We start from the raw sequence: 25,363 nt of genomic DNA on the forward strand, positions 1-25,363 counted from the left end.
AGGGCTTAATATTCCTTTAACTTTAATTAAATTATTTTACATAAATTTTGATAATATTCAACCTCACGTAGATATGTATTGCTATCGTTGTTATACGTATCTATAATCTATGATTTAAAATTTCAATTCGAATCACAACAATCATTATTATTTTAAGAATTTAGTAGCAAAGCCGATTGTAACACCTTGGCCACGGACACCGGCGGCGCGACCGACGGCGCGACGGGCGGCGCGGCAATTCGCGCGGCGCGGTAAGCACGCCACGGGCAGTTGCGTTCGCCGCCGCGACCAGTGTAGACGAGGAGACGAGATGGCTTTATCAAAGTTAGCTCGACGTTGTTTGGAGAGTAGCAGCTTTTTTGCTCAAGATTTAATGTTTGGAAGATATAGTGGAGTACACGAATTAAATAGAAATCGTGTTACAGACGGAGAATTCCACCAAAAATATGAAAAATATAGGTATGATGAAAAATTATGTTGCGGGTGGCTAGACTTCCAAATAGCTGGTCTAGCTAGAATTTCTGCAATAAAAGCTTCCGTCTCCATTTTCGCGAAAAAAAAACAAACTATTTTAAATTAAGTTCGCTCCGGCAGTAGTCGCCGCGTCTGCCGCTCGACTCCGTGGCCTGCGCCGTAATAACTCATACATTTGTTTCGATCGCTAGTCGTGCCGCGCGATTCGCTCGGGGAAATTCGCCGGTCGTCTCGCTGGTCGCCGCTGCGCGTGGCATGCCCAGTACATTTCCATACATTTGATTCATTCGCAAGACGCGCCGCCGGTCGCGCCGCGCGAATTTTCGCTATAGCGAATTGTCCGTGGCCAGCACGTAAGAGATCTATATAACTAGCACGCAAACATTAAAACAGTATTCTTAAACCAAACGAATATAAAACTATATCAAGGATTAATAGCTTATTAGTTTTGCCGCGTATTAACTAAATCTACATTTAACTGAAGGTAAAATATGAAATATTTAGACCATCTTTTTTTTATTTCTTGTTTAATTTCAAAAAGTTATCTATTACGATTCACATTCGTTTATCAATAAATGAAACTGCTAACATTGAAATGATTATTTCTCAAATGTAAGGAAAAAAGGAAGCGATTATAATTAAAATAACCTAGTAATAAATCTTTTTAAATGAACAAAATACTTGGACCAGTGGACAAAAATTAACAATTTTTAATTTTTGGGTTAATCTAGGCTTAGAGTATTAACAATTTTTACATAGAAATTTAGTTTAGCTTGTTTTGTCGAGATTAATTAGAGCTGCAAAGAAAAAACAATTACTATCCTTTCCTTATTTAGAGCTGCCAATAAAAAAAATTTCAATTACGATCCCTTCCATTTCACCTTACTTCCTTGGTCCTTTCAAAATAATACCTTGTACTATACATTTCGATATATTTTGATATTGCTACACTAAGAGCCAGTTTCACGACTTGGCTTCACTCGACGATATAGTTACTGATAGACTACTCAACGCACGACGAATACATTATCCGTCATTTAACTGCTAAACAGAAAATATCTAGAAGTCGTGAAACTGACCTTAAATCTCATGCTGCCTGGCCTAAATAATATAGCACATAAAAATAATACTTTCCAAAAATACAGCAAAACATCACAAACCGTAAACATTCAATCAATATAATATTCATAATATAACATTTACTTGAAATAGGAAGCTCTTAATTGCTCATTAAATCTTAACTAATATTTACATACATATTTACAATATTTTACTAATGAGGCACGAACAGTTTAATAGCACCGTAGAATTAAGCTATTTGTTAAAAACATTTGTGCGCCCGTCATCCATGTTAGAAGATAATATTTTAAATATTAATACTAGCTTTGAACACGACTTTGTTTATCGTAATTTTGTTTTATCTTTAAGCATGTAGCACGAATAACTCAAAATTGTTAAAACAATTACAAAAAATCGAGTGAGGTCGATAATTCTGATGGCTTTTTTAATCACTGGTTTAAAATCTTAAATTTGCGTCAAGATTGTGGTAAACCGGGTAAATAAAAGATGTAAGTTTCCTAAATTCTACTAGCTGCACAAATAATAGAATGCTGCTTGAATGGAATTCGTGTAACTTGATTATTTAGCAAAAGTATTTTAAGGGCCCTTAGTAGTTGAAAACGGAAAAATGGACTGTTTTCTATGAGCTATAATTGAAAATATTGAAGTTTTTTCGCACTGAAATTTCTAATATGTATTACAGAACGTATGTGTGATGGGATGACTGTTTCCAAAACACGATTGGAAAAATTTTGCTCGATAAAAAAAAATCCTGAAGTTACCTCTAAAATATCATATAAATTCTCATTACAACTGTATTTTACGATAATAATTCGTATAAAATCACAAATACATAGGTATTTACCTTCTCGATTTCGTGACTGTTTTAGATTTAGAAAATACTAAATATTTTCATTCACTTTTTGATAAAAATGTGAATGGCGCTTACGATTTTCAGTTTCGAGCACGTTGATTCCATACTAAACGCGGACCCCCTCATCACTTACCTCAGGCCCGAATAGCTGAATTTTTGCTGACCGCCTAACCCCCCTTAAGTATATCTAGAGAGACACCGTTCCGTATTTAGTATCGTCTCTCTTATATATCTTCTTTGTGAATCGTCTTATTTTTCATCTCCCTTCTCTATTTATTTATATAAAGTTTAAAGCAGAGTTGTTCCTCTATACTTTATATTATGTCGCAGGAAAATTGTTTATATACGACGTCGTCAAATTATAAACACTCCATAATGTGAATTATTATCAAATTTAACTTTTTCCAAACATCTAAAGAGAGAGGGTCGCGAGTCATCCTTTTTCTGTATAGTTTTAAAACAATACGAAATCTTACCTAATCCACCTCTTGGCTACTTCTTTATCATTTTAAAACTATACGAACCATCCAACTTAACCCATCTATTGACCAAATCCGTGAACGTATGCTCGTCGTGTCAGTTTAGCAGTCGCGTGTGGGCAGCGCGTACTCAAACATTTATGATGTTTTTTATTTTTGATAATCCAACTTTTTATAGTTTCAAAATACTATGATCTGGTATTTGCTAGTGTTTTCATTGTTATATTATTATCGTCTCGACTAGCTACGTAAGTCAGTAGGCCATCAGTACAGCAGCGATTTCACAATACTATGAACTGATGTTGGTGGTGTTATTTATAATTATTTATTATTTATTTATTTATTTTTGGTAATTGGTTATTTATTTATGTTTGGTTATTGTTGTATTAAGCTTCCGTGTGATATACTATATCAGTAGAGCAACGGCGGGGTGCTCGTGCGGCATGCTCCGGCTCAGACTCGCACGCATCCGTGGAAGTGGGCGTGGGCAGCGGCGCGTACTCAATCATTTACGATTTTTTATTTATTAGATGTGTCATACTGTCGATATTTGGTTGCATTGTCTGTCCGTTTATCAGCTGCGCGGGCGAGCGCGCACTTATTATTTTTTTATTTTTTATTTAACGCATGTGTTTGTTGTCCATATAGTTATTGCGTCAGTATAGCAGCGGCGCGGGTGAAGGCGGGGGCGCACGTGCAGCATGCTCGGGCTCCGATTCACACGCGTCCGTAGAAGCGGGTGTGGGCGGCGGCGGGCGGTTGCTCGCGCGGTAGTGCCGGTACGGGCGGCGCCGCGCACTGCTCGCCGTGGCCGGGCTCGGCGGCGGGTTGGCCGTGGGCCGCGGGTAGCGCCCGCACAGGCTGTCTGACGCGGAGAGAGAGTTTGTGTTCGTCGCTCTGGAACGGGAGATATTGTTTCTAGTGACATATTTTATTTGAAAATCATCGATATTAGGTATAAATTATAAAAAAGACGTGTGGCACTCGGGGACTGCCGCGGTAAAGCTATTGCGTAGCATGCCTTCAAGCCACACCTCCGCGCCCGTCGGAGTGGGGAGCGTGAGGTTTTTCGTTACGCGATTTCTGGATTCGGTCCGCGCGCTCAAGACCCGCGATAGAAGCTATGCAATAGCTTAAAAAATTGTTTCAAAATTGTGCAAAATAATGTCATAAAATAAAGCATGCTATAATCGTGCAAACATTCGCAAGAATATGCAAACCCTCAAATTTACGACATTTGAAGTCAATCAATAATTTTTATGAATGTTTAGTATTTAAGAAATTAATTTTATTCTACTACTGCCACAATTTTTTAGTAATTTAAATTAGACTTTAGAATTATATCTTTCAATAATTGTATAAGTGCAGTTAGCAGTGTAGTACTCACTGTGACGGCGGCGGGGAAGGCGGCGCTAACGGCGTCATCGGATCCAACGGATCTATCCTCGGCATATTATAATCGGGTGGTGGTTTCATCACTAGCGGGCGGGCTGGCGGGCGGCGGGCCGGTTGCGCTCTACAGCGACGTAGTGCCGCACATGCACCCACTAGTGCTGCACATGCGCCTGCCACTGCACACCACACTGCTACGGCGGGCCAGGAACGGGAGCCGCCGGTTACCATCTGTGAATAATATTAGTAATTCGTTCACAACTCGAGATAACCTCTGACAATTTTTTTGAAGTGAAAAATTTTTAACGACGTTGAGCACTTTTTCTGTAATGGGTATAAAATCTTAAACTCGCGTCAGGACACGTGACCTGATCGAAAAAGCGTAAGACGGATACCATTCCAAAATATCAAACATGCTCAACGTTAATAATCAAGTTTTCACTTCTGCCGGCACTCCCGGAGTGCAACCCGTCTTTTTTTATATATGCTGTGAACCATACGTATTATCATTAAATATTCTTCACAATTTAAAATAGTCTTAGACATTTTTTTCGTATATGCTTTTCTACAATAAATAAAGTGAGAGGAAGAGGAAGCAAATGCTTTATTGCATCTTTAATTGATACACGTCAATTAGAAACATCAGCAATACATTTTTATTAAAATTAAAAACAAAAACAGTAGATGTGGAATTGGGATATATGTATTTAATAAATGTACACAGCGTTATGCTATTAACAATTTTTTTAATATTAATTATTTAATCAGTATTTGTATTATAACAGTATGAGCAAAAAATGCAATAATAATAATCCAGGAATACTTACGGAATCTTTCTGTACGTATCCACAGGCGGAGGGCGTTTCATCAGATCCGTCTTCACAATGCTGATGTCCATCGCACAGCAAACGGGGAGCGAGACATAGCCGATCGTCACATCTATAAACATTTGCATAAAGAGTTTCATTAAAAAATAAACATTCATGCGTTTAATCGAAAAATGTATTTAATCGAAAATTTTAGAATAAACGTACATAAAATATTTGTGCTCAATCAAAGATTTTTCAGACAATGTATGCAAATAAAAATTTTGCGAGTTTTGGAGCTCATCAGATAGAAGTCCATTTCAGTTTACGTTCAACAGTTACAGAAGTCCAATGCATTTTACACGATAAACACATTTCTACCGCACGACCGCTCTAGTCAGATTTAACAAAATCCTAACTCTTCGTACACAAAATGTATATCTATAAAAAAACCGGCCAAGTGCGATTCGGACTCGCGCACGAAGGGCTCCGTACTATGGCGACCCCCCGATAATATATATATTTTTTAATTTTTAGTATTAATATTAGTATATAACGGTTTATGAGATACAAGCTGGAAACAGACAGACAAATAAACAACAAAGTCTCAGTAATAGGGTCCCGTTTTACCGTTTCGTTACGAAAAAAAACACCCTGACTCACCGAAAAGCATCAGGCAGCGGCTTAGCATGACAGAACGCGCCAGTATTGCACGCGCCGAGCGCGGGCGCGCACGCCCCGTCGGCGCAGCGCAGCCCGCCGCCGCACGCGTCGCACGACCGCTCGTCCGACCCGTCCGGACAGTCCGTTTGACCGTCGCATCTGGGGACACACGTGTAATTAATATTTGGCTTAACTCAACTTTTTAGAAAACAAAGACGTGAACTGTATGTATATCGCGAAATAAATACGCAAATTTAACTTTTAAAAAATAAATTATGACGTGAATTGAAAGTTACTGATAAATGGAATAAATAAGTAAATGGAAATTTAGTTTAAACAATGATATAGGTTGATGGAAGTAAATGTTCTGATTCAACAATATTGTTTACAAGCTGCTCCGCGCGGTTTCACCCCCGTGGCTCCACCCCTGTTGGTCGTAGCGTGATGATATATATCCTATAACCTTCCTCGATAAATAGGCTATCTAACACCGAAAGAATTTTTCAAATCGGACCAGTAGTTCCCGAGATTAGCGCGTTCAAACAAACAAACAAACTCTTCAGCTTTATAATATTAGTATAGATGTTGTTCATAAATTTAATAAATAACACAGTGAATGTATCTCATTTTAAATTATTTATGTTAATTTCAAGTTGTGAACCAAATAAATAAATAAAAACCATTCGCACAAACACTTATCATGTGTAATGCTTATGGGCTGATTTTTCAATCCTTGGCTAAAACTTATTCGTCGAATAATGTATAAAACTACCATTTTAAAAACGTATTCTAATTGCCCGTATTTGACAGTTTACGTGACATTTTAATATTATCGTGTAATACTTTATTGGACGGATAAGTTTTATCCAAGCATTGAAAAATCGGCCCTAAATTATAAATATTGTTATCTAAGACAATTATGAATATTGTAAACTTAGACTAGTCTATATCGATATTGAACTAACTTCCAATGCATCGGTATGCAGTGCGCATGCGCGTCCTGCTGTGCGTCGCTGTCCGCGGCGCACAGCAGGTGTCCGGGCGCGCACGGCAGCGCGGCGGGCGCGCGCGCGCACCGCAGCCCGCACCCGCACGCGCCGCCCGCACCGCACGCGCCCGGCGCCGCACCGCACGTGCCACCGCCGAAGCATGGGTGCTCGCGGGACACCTATAAACATACAAAAAAAACATTATCATGAAAAAAAATCCATGGGAAAGACTACTAGGTTACTTCGCGTGTATTTTGTCACCAAAAAAAAATCGTAATATAACAAGGAATGTCAATATTTATGTGGAACAGGTGTGATGTTAACGTGCAATGCACGCGAGCGTAGCCGTAGACGAAAAGCTAGTTGTATGTAATATTATCTGTACCGCCCAGATACAACCCTGGAAAAAAATTACACATTACAATTACAACGCGATTTAGCGATAAGGACGCTGATTGTTACAATATATATCCTAGATTATGTCTCAATTTGTAATGTATCTTGAGTAATAAAGCATAAATAAATAAACCCCCTCCCACACTACACTACACGCTCACCCGCAGCACGGCGAGCGCGGCCAGCAGGCGCGCGAGGTGCTGCACGGGCGCGGCGGGCGCGTCGCGGCGGTGCAGCGGCAGCCGCATCGGAGCCCGCTCGCCGCCGCCCAGGTACAGCGCGCCGCTGTACGTGCCAGCGAGCCCACCCCCTCCCACACTACACTACACGCTCACCCGCAGCACGGCGAGCGCGGCCAGCAGGCGCGCGAGGTGCTGCACGGGCGCGGCGGGCGCGTCGCGGCGGTGCAGCGGCAGCCGCATCGGAGCCCGCTCGCCGCCGCCCAGGTACAGCGCGCCGCTGTACGTGCCAGCGAGCCCACCCCCTCCCACACTACACTACACGCTCACCCGCAGCACGGCGAGCGCGGCCAGCAGGCGCGCGAGGTGCTGCACGGGCGCGGCGGGCGCGTCGCGGCGGTGCAGCGGCAGCCGCATCGGAGCCCGCTCGCCGCCGCCCAGGTACAGCGCGCCGCTGTACGTGCCAGCGAGCCCACCCCCTCCCACACTACACTACACGCTCACCCGCAGCACGGCGAGCGCGGCCAGCAGGCGCGCGAGGTGCTGCACGGGCGCGGCGGGCGCGTCGCGGCGGTGCAGCGGCAGCCGCATCGGAGCCCGCTCGCCGCCGCCCAGGTACAGCGCGCCGCTGTACGTGCCAGCGAGCCCACCCCCTCCCACACTACACTACACGCTCACCCGCAGCACGGCGAGCGCGGCCAGCAGGCGCGCGAGGTGCTGCACGGGCGCGGCGGGCGCGTCGCGGCGGTGCAGCGGCAGCCGCATCGGAGCCCGCTCGCCGCCGCCCAGGTACAGCGCGCCGCTGTACGTGCCAGCGAGCCCACCCCCTCCCACACTACACTACACGCTCACCCGCAGCACGGCGAGCGCGGCCAGCAGGCGCGCGAGGTGCTGCACGGGCGCGGCGGGCGCGTCGCGGCGGTGCAGCGGCAGCCGCATCGGAGCCCGCTCGCCGCCGCCCAGGTACAGCGCGCCGCTGTACGCCGCCAGCGAGCCCACCCAGCCGCCTTGCCATACTATGCGCCTGGAAATATGCATTTCAAAATATAAAAATTTTCCTTTTCATTAAAACTTTTACTTATAATAGTTAGCCAAAAACCAAAACCAGAAAGATAAATCCGCAAATATCATAATACGAAAAAGAGCGTGTGCACACGTGTCAGAAGTGAAACTTTTTTGTGACGGTATTGCCATGACGCGACCTTGAAATTTTACTCTCAACGCGCCTAAAGAAGTTTTACTTCAAAAATTGAAGCCAAGATAAATCCGGAAAACAAAACCAGAAGATAAATCCGCAAAAATCCATATCACTTCACTTTACACCCTTAATTTCCTGTCCAAACACGAACCTGTTACTCGTATCAAGATCTACCGCATGTATCTGTCGCGCCACCGCCCAGTACACCGTGCCCGTGGTCTGGTCGAGCGTGAGCGCCGTCACGTTGGTGACTCGCGCGAGCTCTATTTGCGCGGTGCCGTCCACGCTCGACCGCATTATTGCGCCTAGTCCTGCGTCGCTCCATACTAGTAACCTGCGAAATATTATTAAGTTTTAACGAGAAAAATTCCAAACGTTCAAAACTTTTATTATTTCAAATTAAATTATATTCATTTAAATACAATAAATGCAAAAGTAAAATTTTAAAATATGCTTAAAGGATTGCATTGAATTTACATAAACGTAGTTTAAACATTTGAAAGGAATTTTGGAAAAAGATTGCACTAACTATGTCCATGCATTCAGATTTTTTTTATAAACGATTTAAACAAACCTCTTTGTCTGATGAAACGCCAAGTGCCTCGGCATCATTTTCTCTCCCCTCACTATGGTACCAGTAGTAGCATTATTCTCTATCGAAGTCGCATTAATTGACTCCGTGTCTAAACAGGTCCAATACAGTGCTCTTCCTAGAACATCTAAGACCATGTGGAATGGTCTTGAAAGGCCGGAAATGACGACAGAAGAGTCAGTGACAGCGGATGTGGTCGAATAGGAGATGGGTACGCGGCGTATTGAGTGGCTTTCATCGTCCATCCAATATAAATATCTAAAAATTTATATATCATAATATTTTTTTCGTACTTGCACACATTAACAAATACATACATTGAACAATAATGTTACCAAACTTAAATGTCTTCATTACTATAATGGCAATGGATATATAGGTGAACAAGAACAAACTATTATAGAACGAATAATTTTTGTGAAATTCTTAACAACTGTGAAATTATTATAATTTATATTACCTATCTACAGGATCATACTCAATCGCTTTGACACTCTTAAGGCCAGTAAGAGGTATAAAGGCATCGTTACACTCGCCGTTCGCGACTAAAATTCGACCAACTGCATTCTTCTGAGCAAATAGAAGAAACTCTTCCGGTTCTGCAAAATAATCGATTTTTATTAACACAATACATAATAGATAGAAAAATTTTAAACCATTGTTCTCAGAACGACAGAAGGTCATCAATTATTCATAATCTTTTTTTTATGTTTGATTTTAGAGCTTGTATCCAGTCTAATACAAAAAATATTGATGAAAATAATAAAAAACTAAATGTATGAAAAACAACTAACCAGAACACGAAATATTATCCCGATTGAGTCGATAATGCGCGGGACAGGCACATCTATAGTCATTGTTGGGTAGCGGCAAGCACAAATGCGAACAACCCCCATTATCCACCCCACACTGGTTTGGGAGAGAATCCCGAGCTCTATGGTACACTTTGAGGTCTGATATATAGTCCAGTTGCGTGTGTATCGTTTTGCGATTTGAACCATCTACTTTCTTCGCGACTTCTATGAGGCCTAAACAAGAAATTATTTATTTGTTAATATGACACAGACACACAGAACATTTAAATGAAATTATAATGAGGTTTAAAATTTTTATGAGATGCACATAGGTATATGGTAAGTATTACACTTCAAAAAAGATACACATTCAAAAACGTGAATTAATATATGTAACCTTCTTATTTATTATAATGAAATGTAATTAACATAACGTAAAAGAATTATAGCATGTTGTTACATTCTTTATTAATATTTAAGTGTGTTACCGATAAACTTACCAGTATTCCAATCACCCCAGAACACTCTGTCACTATACAATGCAAGTGCATAAGGCATAGATATATTATCAGCCAGCACTTTTCTCCCAGTACCATTTAAGAATGCATACTCTATGGTCGGTGGGTCTAGCGCCGCCCAGTAGATGGCGCGCTTTTCAATGTCTATGGCTAGAGCGTGCACGCGGCCTACTTGCTCTATGAGCACGGTCGGGGAAGAACCGTCCATAGACGCTCGTTTTATTGTTTTCGAACCGAGCTCTGACCAGTACATATAACTGAAATTAAATTTAATCAATATTAATTTTAACAATTTGTCGAGATATAGTTGCAACATAATAATTTATAATGTATAGACATTCCAGTCCACACTAAATGTCCAAAAAATATGTGAAATCTGGTAAAAATGACACAGAAAAATAACTATTTTACAGAATGCACTCACCCTTTTCTTGGATCTAACACAATACTTTTGGGTTTCTTTAGACCTTGCCAAATGAGAGTACGCCTGCTGGAACCATCTAGTCTCGAAACTTCTATCCTCTGAGCGGCCGTGTCCGTCCAGTATATATTTTGTCCTGACCAATCAATAGCTAGGCCTGAACAGAAAATAATAAATTTCAACTGTTAATAAGCTTTACTATATTTTTATATAATTTTTTTAACTACCTTTATTACACTCTGTTTATATTGCACAAAGAACTATAAGATTAATTTATATTTTGGTTAGTAATAGCGCAAAATGTAGAAGAGCTGATTTCTAAAAATACAACCTTTATGTTATGTAGTTTAAGAGCACACTTAAAAAATATTTAATAGTTTTGCACACAAATAATAAAACAACATTTTAAAACTGACCTTCAACTAAGCCCATCCATTCTAAAATCTTCTCCATATTAGATCCGTTTATGGAACAGCGATTGATCGTCTTTGTCTTACTGTCAGACCAGTACAGCTTAGATCCAGAGACATGGACTGCTAATGCACTATAAAATAATATTACGAGGTTTTATACATCACAAATAAACTTTACACGCGCGGTACAGCGGTTACGGTAGACCGTAGAGCAATTATTTATTATAGCTTGAGCTATAATAAATAATTGCTTATAGCTTGAGCTATAATAAATAATTACTCTAAAAAGAATACAAACCTGACTTCCTTCAGCTCTTTAATGGGTAACACTGCATCATTATTCTCATTCTCAACACTTATCAGCCCGATAATATTTTTCCGACTGTATACAAGGAAAGCTTCAGGTTCAATACAATTTTTTCTGTCACTGCCTAGTTCAAGACCTGAAATATGTATTGTGTTTAGTAAAAGGAATAAAAATAATAATCATCATCATCATCATCATCATCAGCCCATATATGTTCCCACTGCTGGGACACGGGCCTCCTATGAGGGTACAGGCCATAATCCACCACGCTGGCCAAGTGCGGGTTGGCGGATGACACATATCGTCGAACTTTTGATTCTTCGACATGTCGGTTTCCTCACGATGTTTTCCTTCACCGTTCGAGCAGTGGTGATGTTACAACATGCGCAGATAAATTGAAAAATCAATTTATTTCCTGCGCGCTCGCCCGGTCTCGAACCCCGGACTTATCGATTCGAAGTCTGAGGTCTCACCACTGAGCCACCACTGCTCTCAATATTTTTTTAAAATAATAATAAGAATAAACAAAATATTACAATATTTTTTCAAATTTATTTATTCATTTTTAGAACGGAGAAGAAGCATTTAAATTGAAATTAATTGCACCAATTGAGCTACTAACAAATATTTAATTAAAACACTCACCCAAAGGACAGCTACACACATAATCCTGTGGCCTGTTAAAGCAGAAATGTGAGCATCCGCCATTATTGTCCGCACATTTATTCCACCCCAGTGGGTCACCTAATCGGAAAGCTTTCACGCCCATCATGTTAGCCATTTGCTCTACCACAGGTTGACGTTCGGATCCTGTGAAAAAAAATATATATATTTTGTCAGGCTTTTTCATGTCTCACATTTTTATTTTTTATTAGTAATTAGTAAGGACTATTTAAGTGTTTGCATATTTAATTTTATAACTGATTTTTATTTACTTTACCTGTGTCCTTATTAATCCGGTCCATTGTACGTCTTTGCATATCAGTCCAATATAGATGTTGTCCAAGCAGCGTCAGTCCAAAAATGTGTAAAATATCACTATTATGCAGTTCCCGCCTGTCAGTGCCGTCCATGTTACACACCTAAGAATCGTCCAAAAGTGTTAACAACAATTATGTATTATATTTCTATCAGAAAGTATTTTCTGGCTTTTTTTTTTCATGTTCCCCTTACATTTCGTTTAAATTGAGTTATAAATAGCATTTATTTATTTATTTATGACACTTTCTTGTACATATAACAGGAATTTAAAATGCCTGAGCATCTGTTGCACTCAACAAATTCGATCGGCCTACTATATTACATAATATTATAACACATGAAATTCTAACAGTAGGTACTCACCTCAATCTTGTGTGTCCTTGCATCACCCCAGTATAGTTTATTGTTCTTTGTATCAAGTGCTATCCCATTGGGCCAGGTTAATTTCTCCGATATAAGAAGCACTCTGCCTGTGCCGTCTAAGTTGGCTCTCTCAATTTTAGGTTTCTTTTCGTTCCAGTCAGACCAAAACATCCAGCCGGCGGTCGGATGTAATGCAATAGCCCGAGGATTGTAAAGTTCGTCATGAATTATCACCTAAGAAGAAAAGAAATAAAATCATTTGTAGTTCGATGTACTAGACAAAATACAAATCAATAAGATACATAAGAAGATGTTATCCAGTTAAAAATACACATATCTGTATAATCATTTGTATTTAATTCACATTTTTAACAAACAATGCAATATAACATGATAAAAAACTATTTTTATGAATATGATTATTTTATACCTCTTTTATCCAACTTTTTTTAATGAATAAATATTATAAATATCAATATAGAAAGTTTCCAAAAAATAAATTAATATACCTTTTTTGCACTACCATCAAGTCTCGCTACAGTAATGGTATCAGAAACAGGATCAGTCCAATAAATGTTTCTTGCTAAAGGGTCGATTGCAATGCTATCTGGCACTCCACTGCTGTGTATCACTACAGATTGCTCACTACCATCCAAACGGGCTCTTGATATTGTTTTTGACTAGAAAATTGAAAAAAAAATTAATACAAAAATTATCTCTACATAGTTTTACAATTAAACAAGATATTCACACATTTAAGTAAAGTTCTTATACTGAATAAGAAAAAGAAAAGTCTTTAATATTTAAATTTTAAATGTATGAAAAATAACATTTGAAATTATCATCAATAATTAATTGTATATACGAAACTTCCTTACCAAACTATCAGTCCAATAAATATATTCTGTTTTTGGATCAAAATCAACAGTGATAGCTCTTTTGAGATCTTTCAAAGGCATTGTGTATGGGGTAAAATCAGGAGAGTCTAGTGATATTTTGGAAATAATGGATCTTTGTGCTACAATTAACATGGATTGAGGTCCATTGTAGCATGTTGTATTGCTTCCATCTTTGAGTTTTACTCCAGTAGGACATGCACAAACATAACCTGCAACAACACGATTGATTGATTGATTGATTGATTGATTGATTGATTGATTGATTGATTGATTGATTGATTGATTGATTGATTGATTGATTGATTGATTGATTGATTGATTGATTGAATGATTGATTGATTGATTGATTGATTGATTGATTGATTGATTGATTGATTGATTGATTGATTGATTGATTGATTGATTGATTGATTAGCAATTTGAGAGGTGTTCCCCGAATGCCTATACACTCTAATTTGTGAACAAGAGTGGGAAAAAAGACGGTGTCGAGGGTCTTTTTTAGGTCCAGAAAGACAGTTAAACATTTATTTCCTTGGTCAAGATGGTCTATGATTGAAGATGTGAGAGCCAAAACTGCATCCTCAGTGGATAACCCATGTCTAAATCCGTACTGTGAATTCGAGATTATACAGTTTTTTTTTCAAAGTAGTTTAACAATCTTTTATTTAAAAGTCTCTCAATAACTTTAGATATACCAGGTAAAACTGAAACATTATTACATTATATTATTCATGAAAATTAAAAACAACATTAAAAATAAGTGTATCTGGTTCATTTTAAATTAATCACAAACTATAGGAAGGTTTAAGCTATAATTCACCCTGCTCATCACATGCAGGTATGCAGGTGTAAAATATTGTTGAATATTTCGTTCTTAACATGAATGACAACTAAGCTATGTGATCATTAAACTACAATATTTAAATAAAACATTCATACCTGGTGGGTTAGGTGCTAAGAGGCACAAATGTGAACATCCCTGGTTATTAACTTTGCAGGGATAGTCATCACTGGGCACAATTTGCCTGCCCTCATCATATACTTTGATATCAACAGGCACCGAGTCTGTTTTGACCAATTCCTTTATAGGTCCGCTTGTACTTATATCCCATGTGTATATGGCCCTGTATTAAAAAGTATTGTTCATGTATTTGTACAAATGAACAGTTTTTCACATTGTGTCAGAACTCTCAATACAGTATAAAGTGATTGACTCATTATTTCATTACATTAAAATGTTTACTAGGTAACAGGAACTATTTTTAAACATTTTATATTTAAAATATTGATTAAACGTTTATTATTACAGTTCAATTATATAATATGTATAGTCATACTAAAAACATACCATGTTTTCCAGTCAGTCCAATAAAGTTTTTCATTAAATAAAGTCAATGCATATGGGTAATTTAGACCAGTTTTCACTATCCTCTTCCTTTTACTTCCTTCAAAGTCAATAACATCAACAAATTGCAGCTTAGAGTCCACCCAGTATATTAGATTATTGTTATAGTCTATGGTTATACCATTTGGCCAGAATATATTATCTTTAACAATAACTTTACGAGATGCAGGGTCACCATTCATCCCTGCCCTTTCTATTTTGGGTATCTCACCCCAATCTGTCCAGAACATTAATCTGAAACATTAATTATAAAGATATAATTTAACACACAAAAAATAGGAAATATAATGTCACCTTTCATACACATTAGAGAGGTCAAGAATTATAATACTTTAGGTCTCTTAGGATGAATGGACAACAGTGTAATGAAAAGATAGTGACATTGCCACAGATAATAAATTAAAGGACTAATACTGTAAATATATTAAGGAATTAAATTGAAAATAGAATCTGCTATCTATTATAATAATTATTAATGATATATGTATTTAAACTTACCCAGCTTTAGGAACAACAGCAATAGCTACTGCCAAGTCCACCTCTGACCAAAACAATACCTTTCTATACTTGTCATCAATACTTATTACTTCTATTCTATTAGTTTCTCCGTCAGTCCAATATAACTTATTTGTATACCAATCTATTGCAATACCCGTGGGGGTGATTAAACCCTCTGACACTATACGCTTCTGCAAATATATTAAGAAATAGAATAGAAGATAAAAATACATAGTTTTTCAAGAATAAAAACAAACACTACAACCATAGAAAATGTATCAACTAATACAGATACAGAACATAAAATAACTAAGACTACAAGTTATGTTGTCATTAAAATTGTTGTAATAATCGTTACCTTTTCTCCAGCGTAATAAGTCTCGTTGTATTGCATACATTGTATCAATTCCGCAGTCTGATCTGACCAACATATGAGGTCTTTTCTATGCAAGAAATCAACAGCTGATCCCTGCTCTAAACCTTTTATGATAGGATTGGCTTTGCTCAATCTAGACACATTTCCCACTCTTATATCAGCAGCGGTTGAATATAATAATACAGGATTAGTTGCAGAAGAGTAGTATCCTAGTAAAAAAAATTATCATAAATGTCACTTATATGAAGGTACAAGGTCTAAAGACGAAAATAAGGATGCACATACCTTTTAACTGCAAAAACATCAATAAAGTGAAGACATGTATAAAATTTTGTATTATTTTGTCAGCTTGAACAATTCTTCGGCGTTTTGTCATAATGAAAACCAAACACGTCGCGTTACAGTATTCTTCATGAGCTTAATCTATCATAGAAACTAAGGCACTAACGGAAAGTGATAAATTGTTAAAACGATCATTTGTATGGTAAGTTATTTAATTGAATAGTTTTAGTAAACAAACAATTTTATTAAAAATTTCAATGCACTCGAATGAATTGAAAGATCAACAAAGAGAAGCTATGAATTACAGAGGAAAGCCACAGCATATAACACTTGGTACAGATTATAAAATATGACGAACCAAGAGAGTGAAACCACAAACAATAATTTATTCTTTATTTAATTTGTATGCTACACGCTGTGGCTACACGTCATCGTTATTTTTTTCAAATGTCAATTTTGACAAATCTTTTCTACACTCATCTTGTCCATATTTTTGTCAACAGAGAACAATTTTGCGGCTGCATACTTTTTAGTTTTTACTTATTTTAAAATAAACATACGGCATTCAATGTATTTATTAATTTATTTTATTATATTCTATCAGTATTCATAATCATATAGGTTTGCCATAAGATAAAAAATATAAAATTATAAAAATAACTTAGTTGATGTACGTCGGCAAAAATCATGATTTCGTAGATAATAACCGAAGTAACAAATATTCTACTTTAGTGTTAATGTAAAGCCATGGAGTTATCTGCGTTGTATGATTTCTGCATGTATGGGGCCATAATTGTGGTCGCCGGATTTGCTGGAGTAAGTTAAATTTATATTTACACTACTGTTTTGTGTTTACGGAATCATATTTTAATAATGACACGTCAGTTACTTAATTCCATATCAAATAATAATGATTTAATTGACGACATTCTTCAAATTAAATGATATTTTTCAAATTTACAGCTAGTTACACTACTACTAAATTTCACAGAACCATATCCTATTGTTGAACGATTCAAGGAAGAGGAGACTTACAAAGACCCCAGAACTAAATCCAAAAATAAGTTTCCAACACTAGAAGATCCATCTGAAGTACATTTGAGTGTAATCGTTCCTGCTTACAATGAAGAAGAAAGATGTAAGATGCTTTGTATTGGATAACAATACTTTAAGCATAGTTATAAATTTAGAAATAGTAGAGATACCTGTAATTTTATTATATGTATATTAATTTATATGTATGTTATTACAGTACCACCCATGCTTGAAGAGGCATTTGAGTTCTTAGAAACCAGAAGACAAAATCAACCTGGGTATAAATATGAAATAATAGTTGTGAGTGATGGGAGTAAAGACAAGACTGTTAATGTGGCTCAAGAATATGTTGAGAAATATGGCTGTGACAAGATAAGATGCTTGGAACTGGTCAAGAATAGAGGAAAAGGTGGTGCAGTGAAATTGGTAAGTTTAATATGCCTACTTAAATATTATATGCAGAAAAAATAATGTTATATAAAACATAGGAGCATTGATGAAAACTAATGCTTAGTGCCTAAACTTAAGCATTTTTAATACATTAGTGTTCAAACAAATTAAAAGAATTCCTATCTCCTGCTCTAACATAAATTACCAAAACTTTTAAGTTAATAGAAATACACAAATATTACAATTTTAGGGAATATTTAGCTGTAGAGGTGCAACAATATTATTTGCGGATGCAGATGGCGCATCTAAATTTGAAGATATAACAAAACTTGAGACGGCTCTTAAAGAGATAAGTAAGTGTGATCCGCTCACACAACCAGAGTATGTCAGTATCGGCAAAGCTATTGTCATTGGCTCCAGGGCGCATTTAGAGAAAGAGTCATTAGCTAAAAGAAATATATTTAGGTAAGTAACAATTTTTGCAATGTACATATTTCATTTAAAATAATAAACTAATAGGTAGTATAGCATATTATTTTACATGATTAATGTTAATATATTTTAATAAGGTAATGAAGGAAACAAAACCTTATTTTATTAATGTTATTTTAGCCAATAATTAGTCTCCTTTCCAGTATTCAAATACTAAACAATACTAATCACTACAAAAGAGGTCATTTACATTAGGCCCATACATTTATTAACCTATATTTTTTTCTTATTTGCAGGAATATCCTCATGTATGGCTTCCATTTTCTAGTGTGGTTGTTCACAGTGAAAGGTGTTAGAGACACTCAGTGTGGATTCAAACTATTTACAAGGAAAGCAGCTAGAACTTGCTTTGAAAGTCTTCATGTGAACAGATGGTATTAATTTTTTATTCTATATGTTGAATTTAACCTTATATACAAAGTTTAAATAAAATTCAATATTTCTAATCTAATGTTATCTTATCTGAATATTAAATAGATAATCAAAAATTATGTACCCTACCTACATAGTTAAGCATTCTAAACATTGAGATTAACCAATGGAATTTTAACTCTTTTACTAGGCTAGACTAGCTTGATAAGATAAATAAATTGTCAATGTTTTACAGGGCATTTGATGTAGAATTACTCTACATAGCACAAAAGTTGAACATTCCAATTGTTGAAATTCCAGTAAGATGGACTGAAATTGAAGGCTCCAAGGTTACACCAGTATTGTCCTGGATACAAATGGGTGTTGACTTGGCTCTCATTTGGCTCAAGTACACAATTGGAGCTTGGAAGATTAAAAATGTATAATTTAAGCACAATATATCTTAACCATGTAAGCTATATACTTAACTATATTTTAATAAATTGTATTGCTTAATTTTGTTTCTGATTTGGCATTCATTTGTCATATCTCTCGCTAATATTCTACTACCTGCTACCGGCCGCGATTTCGTGAAAACAGAATGAAAACTGTAATAGTAGTTTGAGTTTATCGCGAACAGCAGTCATGGCGGAAATGCGGAAATTTGGACATATGGATTGTTTACACAGGTGTAATATTGGTGTAGGTGTAATTTGGGTCACATATTTTAGCATACAAGTTACTTGACGAGATTTATATCTATTCTTTCTTTGAACTAAATATGAAAGAGCCTTTACAAATAATTATTATATGGAATTACCGATAGTGCAATTTTTGTTCTCATTAGGCTTTGAAATTCTATAAGTGTTGATTCAAGATTCTACACCTTTGTGTAACCTAAATACCAAATGTACATTCTACAGCTATCAAGTGACAAGTCACACTTGTACTCAGTTTCCAGTTTCAGTCACACAAGATTAGAAATTACAAGAGTGCTGTACTTGATTAGAGATCTTCAAAAGATGAATAAATAATAAGATTCTGATTGCAGGTTAATAAAAAACAAAGTTTTATCATAGACATTTATTTTTATCTTTATTATAACATACATAAAAATATATTTCAAGTTACAAATAGAAATGTATAAAAATTTATGCTGAAAGACACAGATAATGAAACGAGGCAATAATGTTTACTACTTTACAATAACATTAAATGCAAAATATAATTTAAAACTTTGAACTCACAAGGTACTTTGAGCACAACAATTATATTTGGCCAATAGATAGATTTAGGGAAATTCACTTTGTTTACAAAGGTAATCTAAGACTTACAATTCAAATTGTGAATTTTAGATTAGTTTTACTTAAAACTAAATTAATTGTAAAGCTACAAGAAACAGACAAAGATCAAATTTTAAATAAAATTGCATCTTCAACTGATTACAGGCACTTGGAGTTGGGTGGGTTGGTAGGAACTAATGATTATTGGAAAATATTGGAATATTGGATGGAATGGATATAATAAAATAGCATGCACTTTAATAATAGATGTAAGATGATACTGTGTCTACATTTATAGAAAAAGCAATTAGAATTTTTATTTTTTGAAGATACAATTTTCTGTTACAAGATGCATGCACATTTATGCTAATTCAATAAGTGAATTAAGTTTTAGATGTAAAAAAATATGACGTTGCCAAGATAAATATCCAACATAATTTATTTGTTCAAAAATAAAATTTGACTCAAACCTCACTGGTGATTATTGAGCTTGACAACCCCGAAGTTTTACGGCCAACACTGGACGGAAGAGACATGTACAAATTAATTTAGGTGGTTAATTTACAAAACTTATTATTTTCTTTCCACAGCATATAAAAAATAATACCCTTCTAACTTGCAAACATTAAAAAAGTACCAATGAATAACACCATATTATATACACATAAGCATCTCTAAATTCCTTGAGATTTTACTTTTATTTGTTTAGATTATATTATAAATTCTTAATTCTTAATAATAATATTTTTTGTGTATACTTCTATAAAGTATTGTTTACATTGAATAGTATAAATTTGTTTTTTGTTTCATAGTATATAACAGCTCAGTTCTAACAATTAAGTTTTCATTATGAATTTTTCTTTATACCTTCAAGCCAAACACCATTTTAAGAAATTGCTCATAATGTATTGTTATAACTCCATCTTGGTCTGTATCAAATTGCCGGAATGCTGATGTTAATGTCTGAAATTGTAAATAATTTTGTGATTAAGGGTTCAAAATTATACAAGGATTCAATAAATATCCAGTCTCAAAAAAATACAAGTCAAAAAATATATGAGGCATACTTACATAAAGGGTAACACAGCACTGAATGAAATCATCAAAGAGAATAGTACCACGGCCAAATCTATCAAACTTCTGCACCATTATGTTCACAACATCATCTGAGAGTCTGTATCCGAATGCAGTCAGAGCATTCTTTAACTCTTGCCTATCAATGTTGCCAGAATTGTCCCCGTCAAAGGATCTGAAACAATTCTGCCAGTCGCTAACATACTTCCACAGAGCTCCAAAATCTTCAAATGATATAACACCTCTGTTTTGTTTATCAAACATTCCTAAAAAATAAAAAAGTTCACATAAATTTTAATTAATAAAAATTTCGAAAGTCATCATTTATAAATATTTTTTGTGTTTAATTTTATGTGAGTATATGTAGAAATTTTTGTACTAAACGTCGGAATTGTAATATCATAAATTAATTGCATTTAAAATCTGTTAAAGTCTTTTATTACTAAAAGTAAGTAATCATTTAGTTATCACAATAATTAAGAAAAAAATACACACATAAATTGTGACATCATCTAGGTCAATGAATCATAATTACAAACCTATCATTAGACGGACAGTTTCTGGATTGAATGGATTCCAAGTACCATTAGAGAGAGCTTGTTGTAATTCATCAGCAGAAATGTATCCACTTCTGTCTTTATCCACCCTGAAAAAAAAATTACATCATTATTAAAGTGTATTGCTGTTATGAAGTATGAAAATAATAACTGTAGTTTTTTATGAAACTATGTTAATTTTTCATAGTCTTACCTTCTAAAAATGTCCCATAAGAATTCTCTACTTGGCATTGGAGATTGGAATGACATTGTTACCTGCAAGTTAAAGATAATTCAATTGTAAACAACATTAAAGAAACAATTTTCCGTAACACCGTTTTTCGACACCTCATGTGTAAATTAATTTTTAACCAATATACTATGTAAGAACGAAGATTAAAACAAATATTTGATTATAACAATTGTTTATGAAGAAAAGGAGATTATTAAAATAATTAAAGGAAAAGGAAAATCACTATCGAAAATCATATCGACAACAGTACCTTCTTACGTCCTTTTCGCAACAAATAAAGTTCCAACTTCCAGTATTCTTTGACTTGTTGACTTGTTCTTGTTGTTTCAATTCAAGGGTTATTCCACAAACTTGAAAGTTGAAATAAAATTGTGATTTGTGAAATTTACGCATATAGTGACACAATGTCGATCGAGATGTCGATGCTGATTTATGACATTACATTTGACATATAGATAGAACGACAGGCACAGATAGTAATGAGGCACTGGCATATGTATGAAACAAGGTTTTCGAAAAATCTCCCATTATTCAGGGAATTTAGGAACGGCCCGTTAAGCTGATGTTTTAATGTTGAGGCAAATTTACTTAGTTTTCCTTGATTAATTTATTCTGTGACCAATGAAGTTGCTGTTGCGCTGTTATTAATTTATATAAACAATGTGAGTTATAAAAATGGTATGAGTAAAATTATTATAATTATGGAAGTAACTTATCCGCACCGACAACACATTCAATCGTGTGTCATCAAAATGACGTTTAACCCATTATCATACATTATACTCTTTGGCCTGAGCTTTGGCCTTTGCCACTATCAGTGGAATGCCACTGGAATGCCAAATGCCAATAGATGCGTGTAGAACTTTTAAAGAATAAAAAAAATGTTATTTTACCATTTACCAATAATAATTTTAAAGATCGTCTAGACAAGTGTAGTTTGTTTAACTATTAATAATGAACAGAAAATAAAAATTACAAATACGGGCCATGCTATTCAGTTTATCTTACAAAAAGCATTTTCAAGAAAATAAAATATAAGTTCATACCATGTTCATACTCGAAATTTTTTTTATATATATGTTTTAATGATGAATTAGATATGTATTTTTTAAATAAATAATATGTATTATAAATTAGCTTTTGGTTTGACATAACCAAAGCGTTCAAAGCCAGAGCCCAGAACTTGTTCGGTAAAAAAAAAGAGTATTGCATTTTTCTCTGATATTAAAATGGCGGATGTCCAAAGCAACGAGCGTAAACTAAAAGTTAATAAAAACGGCAAAGTTGTGAAAAAGCGCTCAAGAAATCCAGAAGGTAATTTAGTGCTTGCAGAGCCCAAATTTTTTGGTTGTATTATTTTATATAAAACTCACTACAAATGATTTGTATCGACTGTTATTAAGTTATGGAACTACTCGGATTATGACTCTTACTACTTTTTGATACGTAGATCTTAATTGAACCTGTTTTGTCGGTGTTTTTATATGTATTATTTTTATTTCTCCTATGAAAATTTTGGTGTTTCTCAATAAGTAATAAGAATAACTTTTTTAACAATAAAAGAACGATATAAAAAATGTAAACAATTTATTTTTGTCATATTTAAAATTACTTATTATTTTCTCAGAATGGCACAAGCAAAAACAGAAACGATTAAGAATTGCTGGACTGGAATATATCAATGCAAATGGAAAAATCGTTCCTCCAAAACAACCAGGTCCTGACTGTAATTGTCGTAGGAAATGTTTTCAAAAAGTACCGGAGGATGTACGTCTTAAGACATTTCAGGGATTTTACTCCATGAAAACTCATGATGAACAAAATGCTTACCTTTTTGGTCTAATGAGACAGGTTGATGTTAAAAGAAAAAGAGTGAAATCCAGCAGTCGTAGAACATGCACTTTTGAATACTTTGTCCGTGTTAAAGGCAGGGAGACTCAAGTATGTCAAACAGCATTTAAAAATATACATGCCATAACCGAGAGAAAGGTCAGAGTTCTTTGTAAGAAAATGGATGATGGTATAATGTTCCCCAGTGATAATAGAGGAAAGAATAGTCACAGACGATCAGGAGAGGTACGTCTTCCATCAGGAGTAGTTGATCAAATAAAAAATCACATATACTCCATAGTTCATACACACAGATTGAAAGATTTCATAAGATTGGACAAGATAGCAGGTCTAGAAATCAATATTTCAAAAATGTGGAAGGATTACATTAAGACTTATGATCCTGACAACATTACAGCCACAATGCCTAAATCAAAGAGAAGCTCTGATATGGTGCAGCCACAAAATGAGCCTCCCCCACCACCAGCTCCTATGCCAGTGCCACAAGAATCTTTTGCTCCAATTGCTTATCCAGGCAGTGGTCATCTTATGAACATAGCAGAAAATTATTTTGAGAATCAGTATCAAACAGCATTGACAACCTCATCTGCTGCAACAAATTTTTACCCTGCGCAAAGTGGTCAGCATCCACAAGGCATGGGCATCCTCCTACAATCAGTCAACAGGCCAGCGCAACCAACTACATTTATTTTACTTTCTGCTAAACCAGAACCCTCTCAGGATAATAAAATTGCTCTAACTACCATGCCATATAATGAACAAGGTCAAACCTTAGAAGTTTCTTTTGAAACAAGTAAATCTAAGAAACCCAAGAAGGAGAGAAAGAAAGGACCTATTGTTAAACAGTGGAGGTACAGTAACATATTTCATGATGAGATTAACGGGGCAGCTTTAGCAGCTATTAAAACTAGGTTGGGTATGTATTATGCAGAAAGTGATGCTGCCAGGAAAAAGGCAAAACAAGTAAGAGCACAAGAAACTGTTCAGACACAAACTGAACAAGCCCCGATTAAAACTGACCAGTCAGTGGTTCGGCCTCCGCACCAACTCAGAGCTACTCACACATTGACTATATTTACATAATAGTGCTTGTATTGTGAATAATAATTGCTAATTATTGAGCATCTCATAACAATAATATTAAGCTTCGAAGTATTAAGAATACGTAGGAAATCAATAATCAATATTAGAAATTAGTATTTAGGGAAAAATTAAAAATAAGCCTTTAAAATCTGTGCTATTTTAAAATAATTTATTGTAATTTTGTTTTTATTTATTATTGAATTTATGGAGGAAATATTGTAACAATTAAGATTAGTGCTAGAACTATAATTTAACTCATATCTCGTATTGCTACTATTACTTATTATATTGGTAATGAAAAGCTGTTTACTGATTAACTTCATTTACAAGTTTTATATGTATATGAAGTATGTAACTGTGTATTTTATTTGAAGTGATGATTATTTTACTATATTACGATTACATACATTATGTAATTAAATCTATTTAAATATATCATGACTTATTATTCAATGTATTAATCCATTTAGTACTGTTCCAAGAACATCAAACAAACAATAAAAACTTAAAATTGTTTTACTTAATTCTGTATTTAAACTTGAAACAGCATTTCGCACTGAGTAATTAGTCAAAAGCTTTAGTTTTAATTTAATTCAGTTTTAGGATTTAAACGCGAGCAAAGCGGAGCGGCGTAGCGTCAGCGAGCGAGGTCTATTT

General features: G+C 35.7%; 4 protein-coding genes across 5 annotated transcripts; 2 read left to right on the top strand and 2 right to left on the bottom strand.

The window, feature by feature from the left end:
* Nucleotides 1-2,590: 2,590 nt before the first annotated feature.
* On the bottom strand, nt 2,591-16,664 carry arr (low-density lipoprotein receptor-related protein 6). The gene is made up of 24 exons (XM_089704396.1): nt 16,362-16,664; nt 16,059-16,285; nt 15,701-15,891; nt 15,146-15,436; nt 14,737-14,921; nt 13,777-14,006; nt 13,408-13,578; nt 12,899-13,132; nt 12,495-12,636; nt 12,200-12,364; nt 11,546-11,690; nt 11,251-11,378; nt 10,838-10,991; nt 10,396-10,670; nt 9,896-10,129; nt 9,562-9,700; nt 9,084-9,359; nt 8,661-8,843; nt 8,164-8,335; nt 6,713-6,915; nt 5,748-5,906; nt 5,106-5,217; nt 4,274-4,509; nt 2,591-3,783 (listed from the first exon to the last, which is right to left on the bottom strand). Exons 1-24 carry the CDS (start codon nt 16,450-16,452, stop codon nt 3,543-3,545), a joined length of 4,584 nt encoding a protein of 1,527 aa, XP_089560522.1. The 5' UTR covers nt 16,453-16,664; the 3' UTR covers nt 2,591-3,542.
* Nucleotides 16,665-16,785: 121 nt separating this feature from the next.
* On the top strand, nt 16,786-19,140 carry wol (Dolichyl-phosphate beta-glucosyltransferase wollknaeuel). Its single transcript, XM_089704221.1, has 6 exons — nt 16,786-17,174; nt 17,322-17,496; nt 17,611-17,819; nt 18,034-18,248; nt 18,512-18,649; nt 18,883-19,140. The coding sequence occupies exons 1-6, from the start codon at nt 17,106-17,108 to the stop codon at nt 19,070-19,072; spliced, it is 996 nt and encodes a 331-aa protein (XP_089560347.1). The 5' UTR covers nt 16,786-17,105; the 3' UTR covers nt 19,073-19,140.
* A 560-nt stretch (nt 19,141-19,700) lies between these two features.
* On the bottom strand, nt 19,701-22,198 carry Alg-2 (Apoptosis-linked gene-2). 2 transcript variants are annotated; one of them, XM_089703905.1, is made up of 6 exons: nt 22,023-22,198; nt 21,734-21,795; nt 21,523-21,629; nt 20,981-21,249; nt 20,777-20,872; nt 19,701-20,428 (listed from the first exon to the last, which is right to left on the bottom strand). In XM_089703905.1, the coding sequence occupies exons 2-6, from the start codon at nt 21,787-21,789 to the stop codon at nt 20,417-20,419; spliced, it is 540 nt and encodes a 179-aa protein (XP_089560031.1). In that variant the 5' UTR covers nt 21,790-21,795; nt 22,023-22,198; the 3' UTR covers nt 19,701-20,416. The 2 variants fall into 2 exon arrangements, with proteins under 2 accessions (XP_089560031.1, XP_089560032.1); XM_089703906.1 differs by lacking the exon at nt 19,701-20,428 and having other exon boundaries at nt 20,619-20,872; nt 22,023-22,197.
* A 756-nt stretch (nt 22,199-22,954) lies between these two features.
* On the top strand, nt 22,955-25,150 carry LOC149482059 (uncharacterized). The gene is made up of 2 exons (XM_089704534.1): nt 22,955-23,086; nt 23,400-25,150. Exons 1-2 carry the CDS (start codon nt 23,002-23,004, stop codon nt 24,704-24,706), a joined length of 1,392 nt encoding a protein of 463 aa, XP_089560660.1. The 5' UTR covers nt 22,955-23,001; the 3' UTR covers nt 24,707-25,150.
* The last annotated feature ends 213 nt before the right edge of the window (nt 25,151-25,363 follow it).

Source organism: Colias philodice, chromosome 15 (genome assembly GCF_061535455.1).
Source record: "Colias philodice isolate Cphi_HAF_F1 chromosome 15, ilColPhil1 Martin Lab GWU primary, whole genome shotgun sequence".
Classification (NCBI taxonomy): domain Eukaryota; kingdom Metazoa; phylum Arthropoda; class Insecta; order Lepidoptera; family Pieridae; genus Colias; species Colias philodice.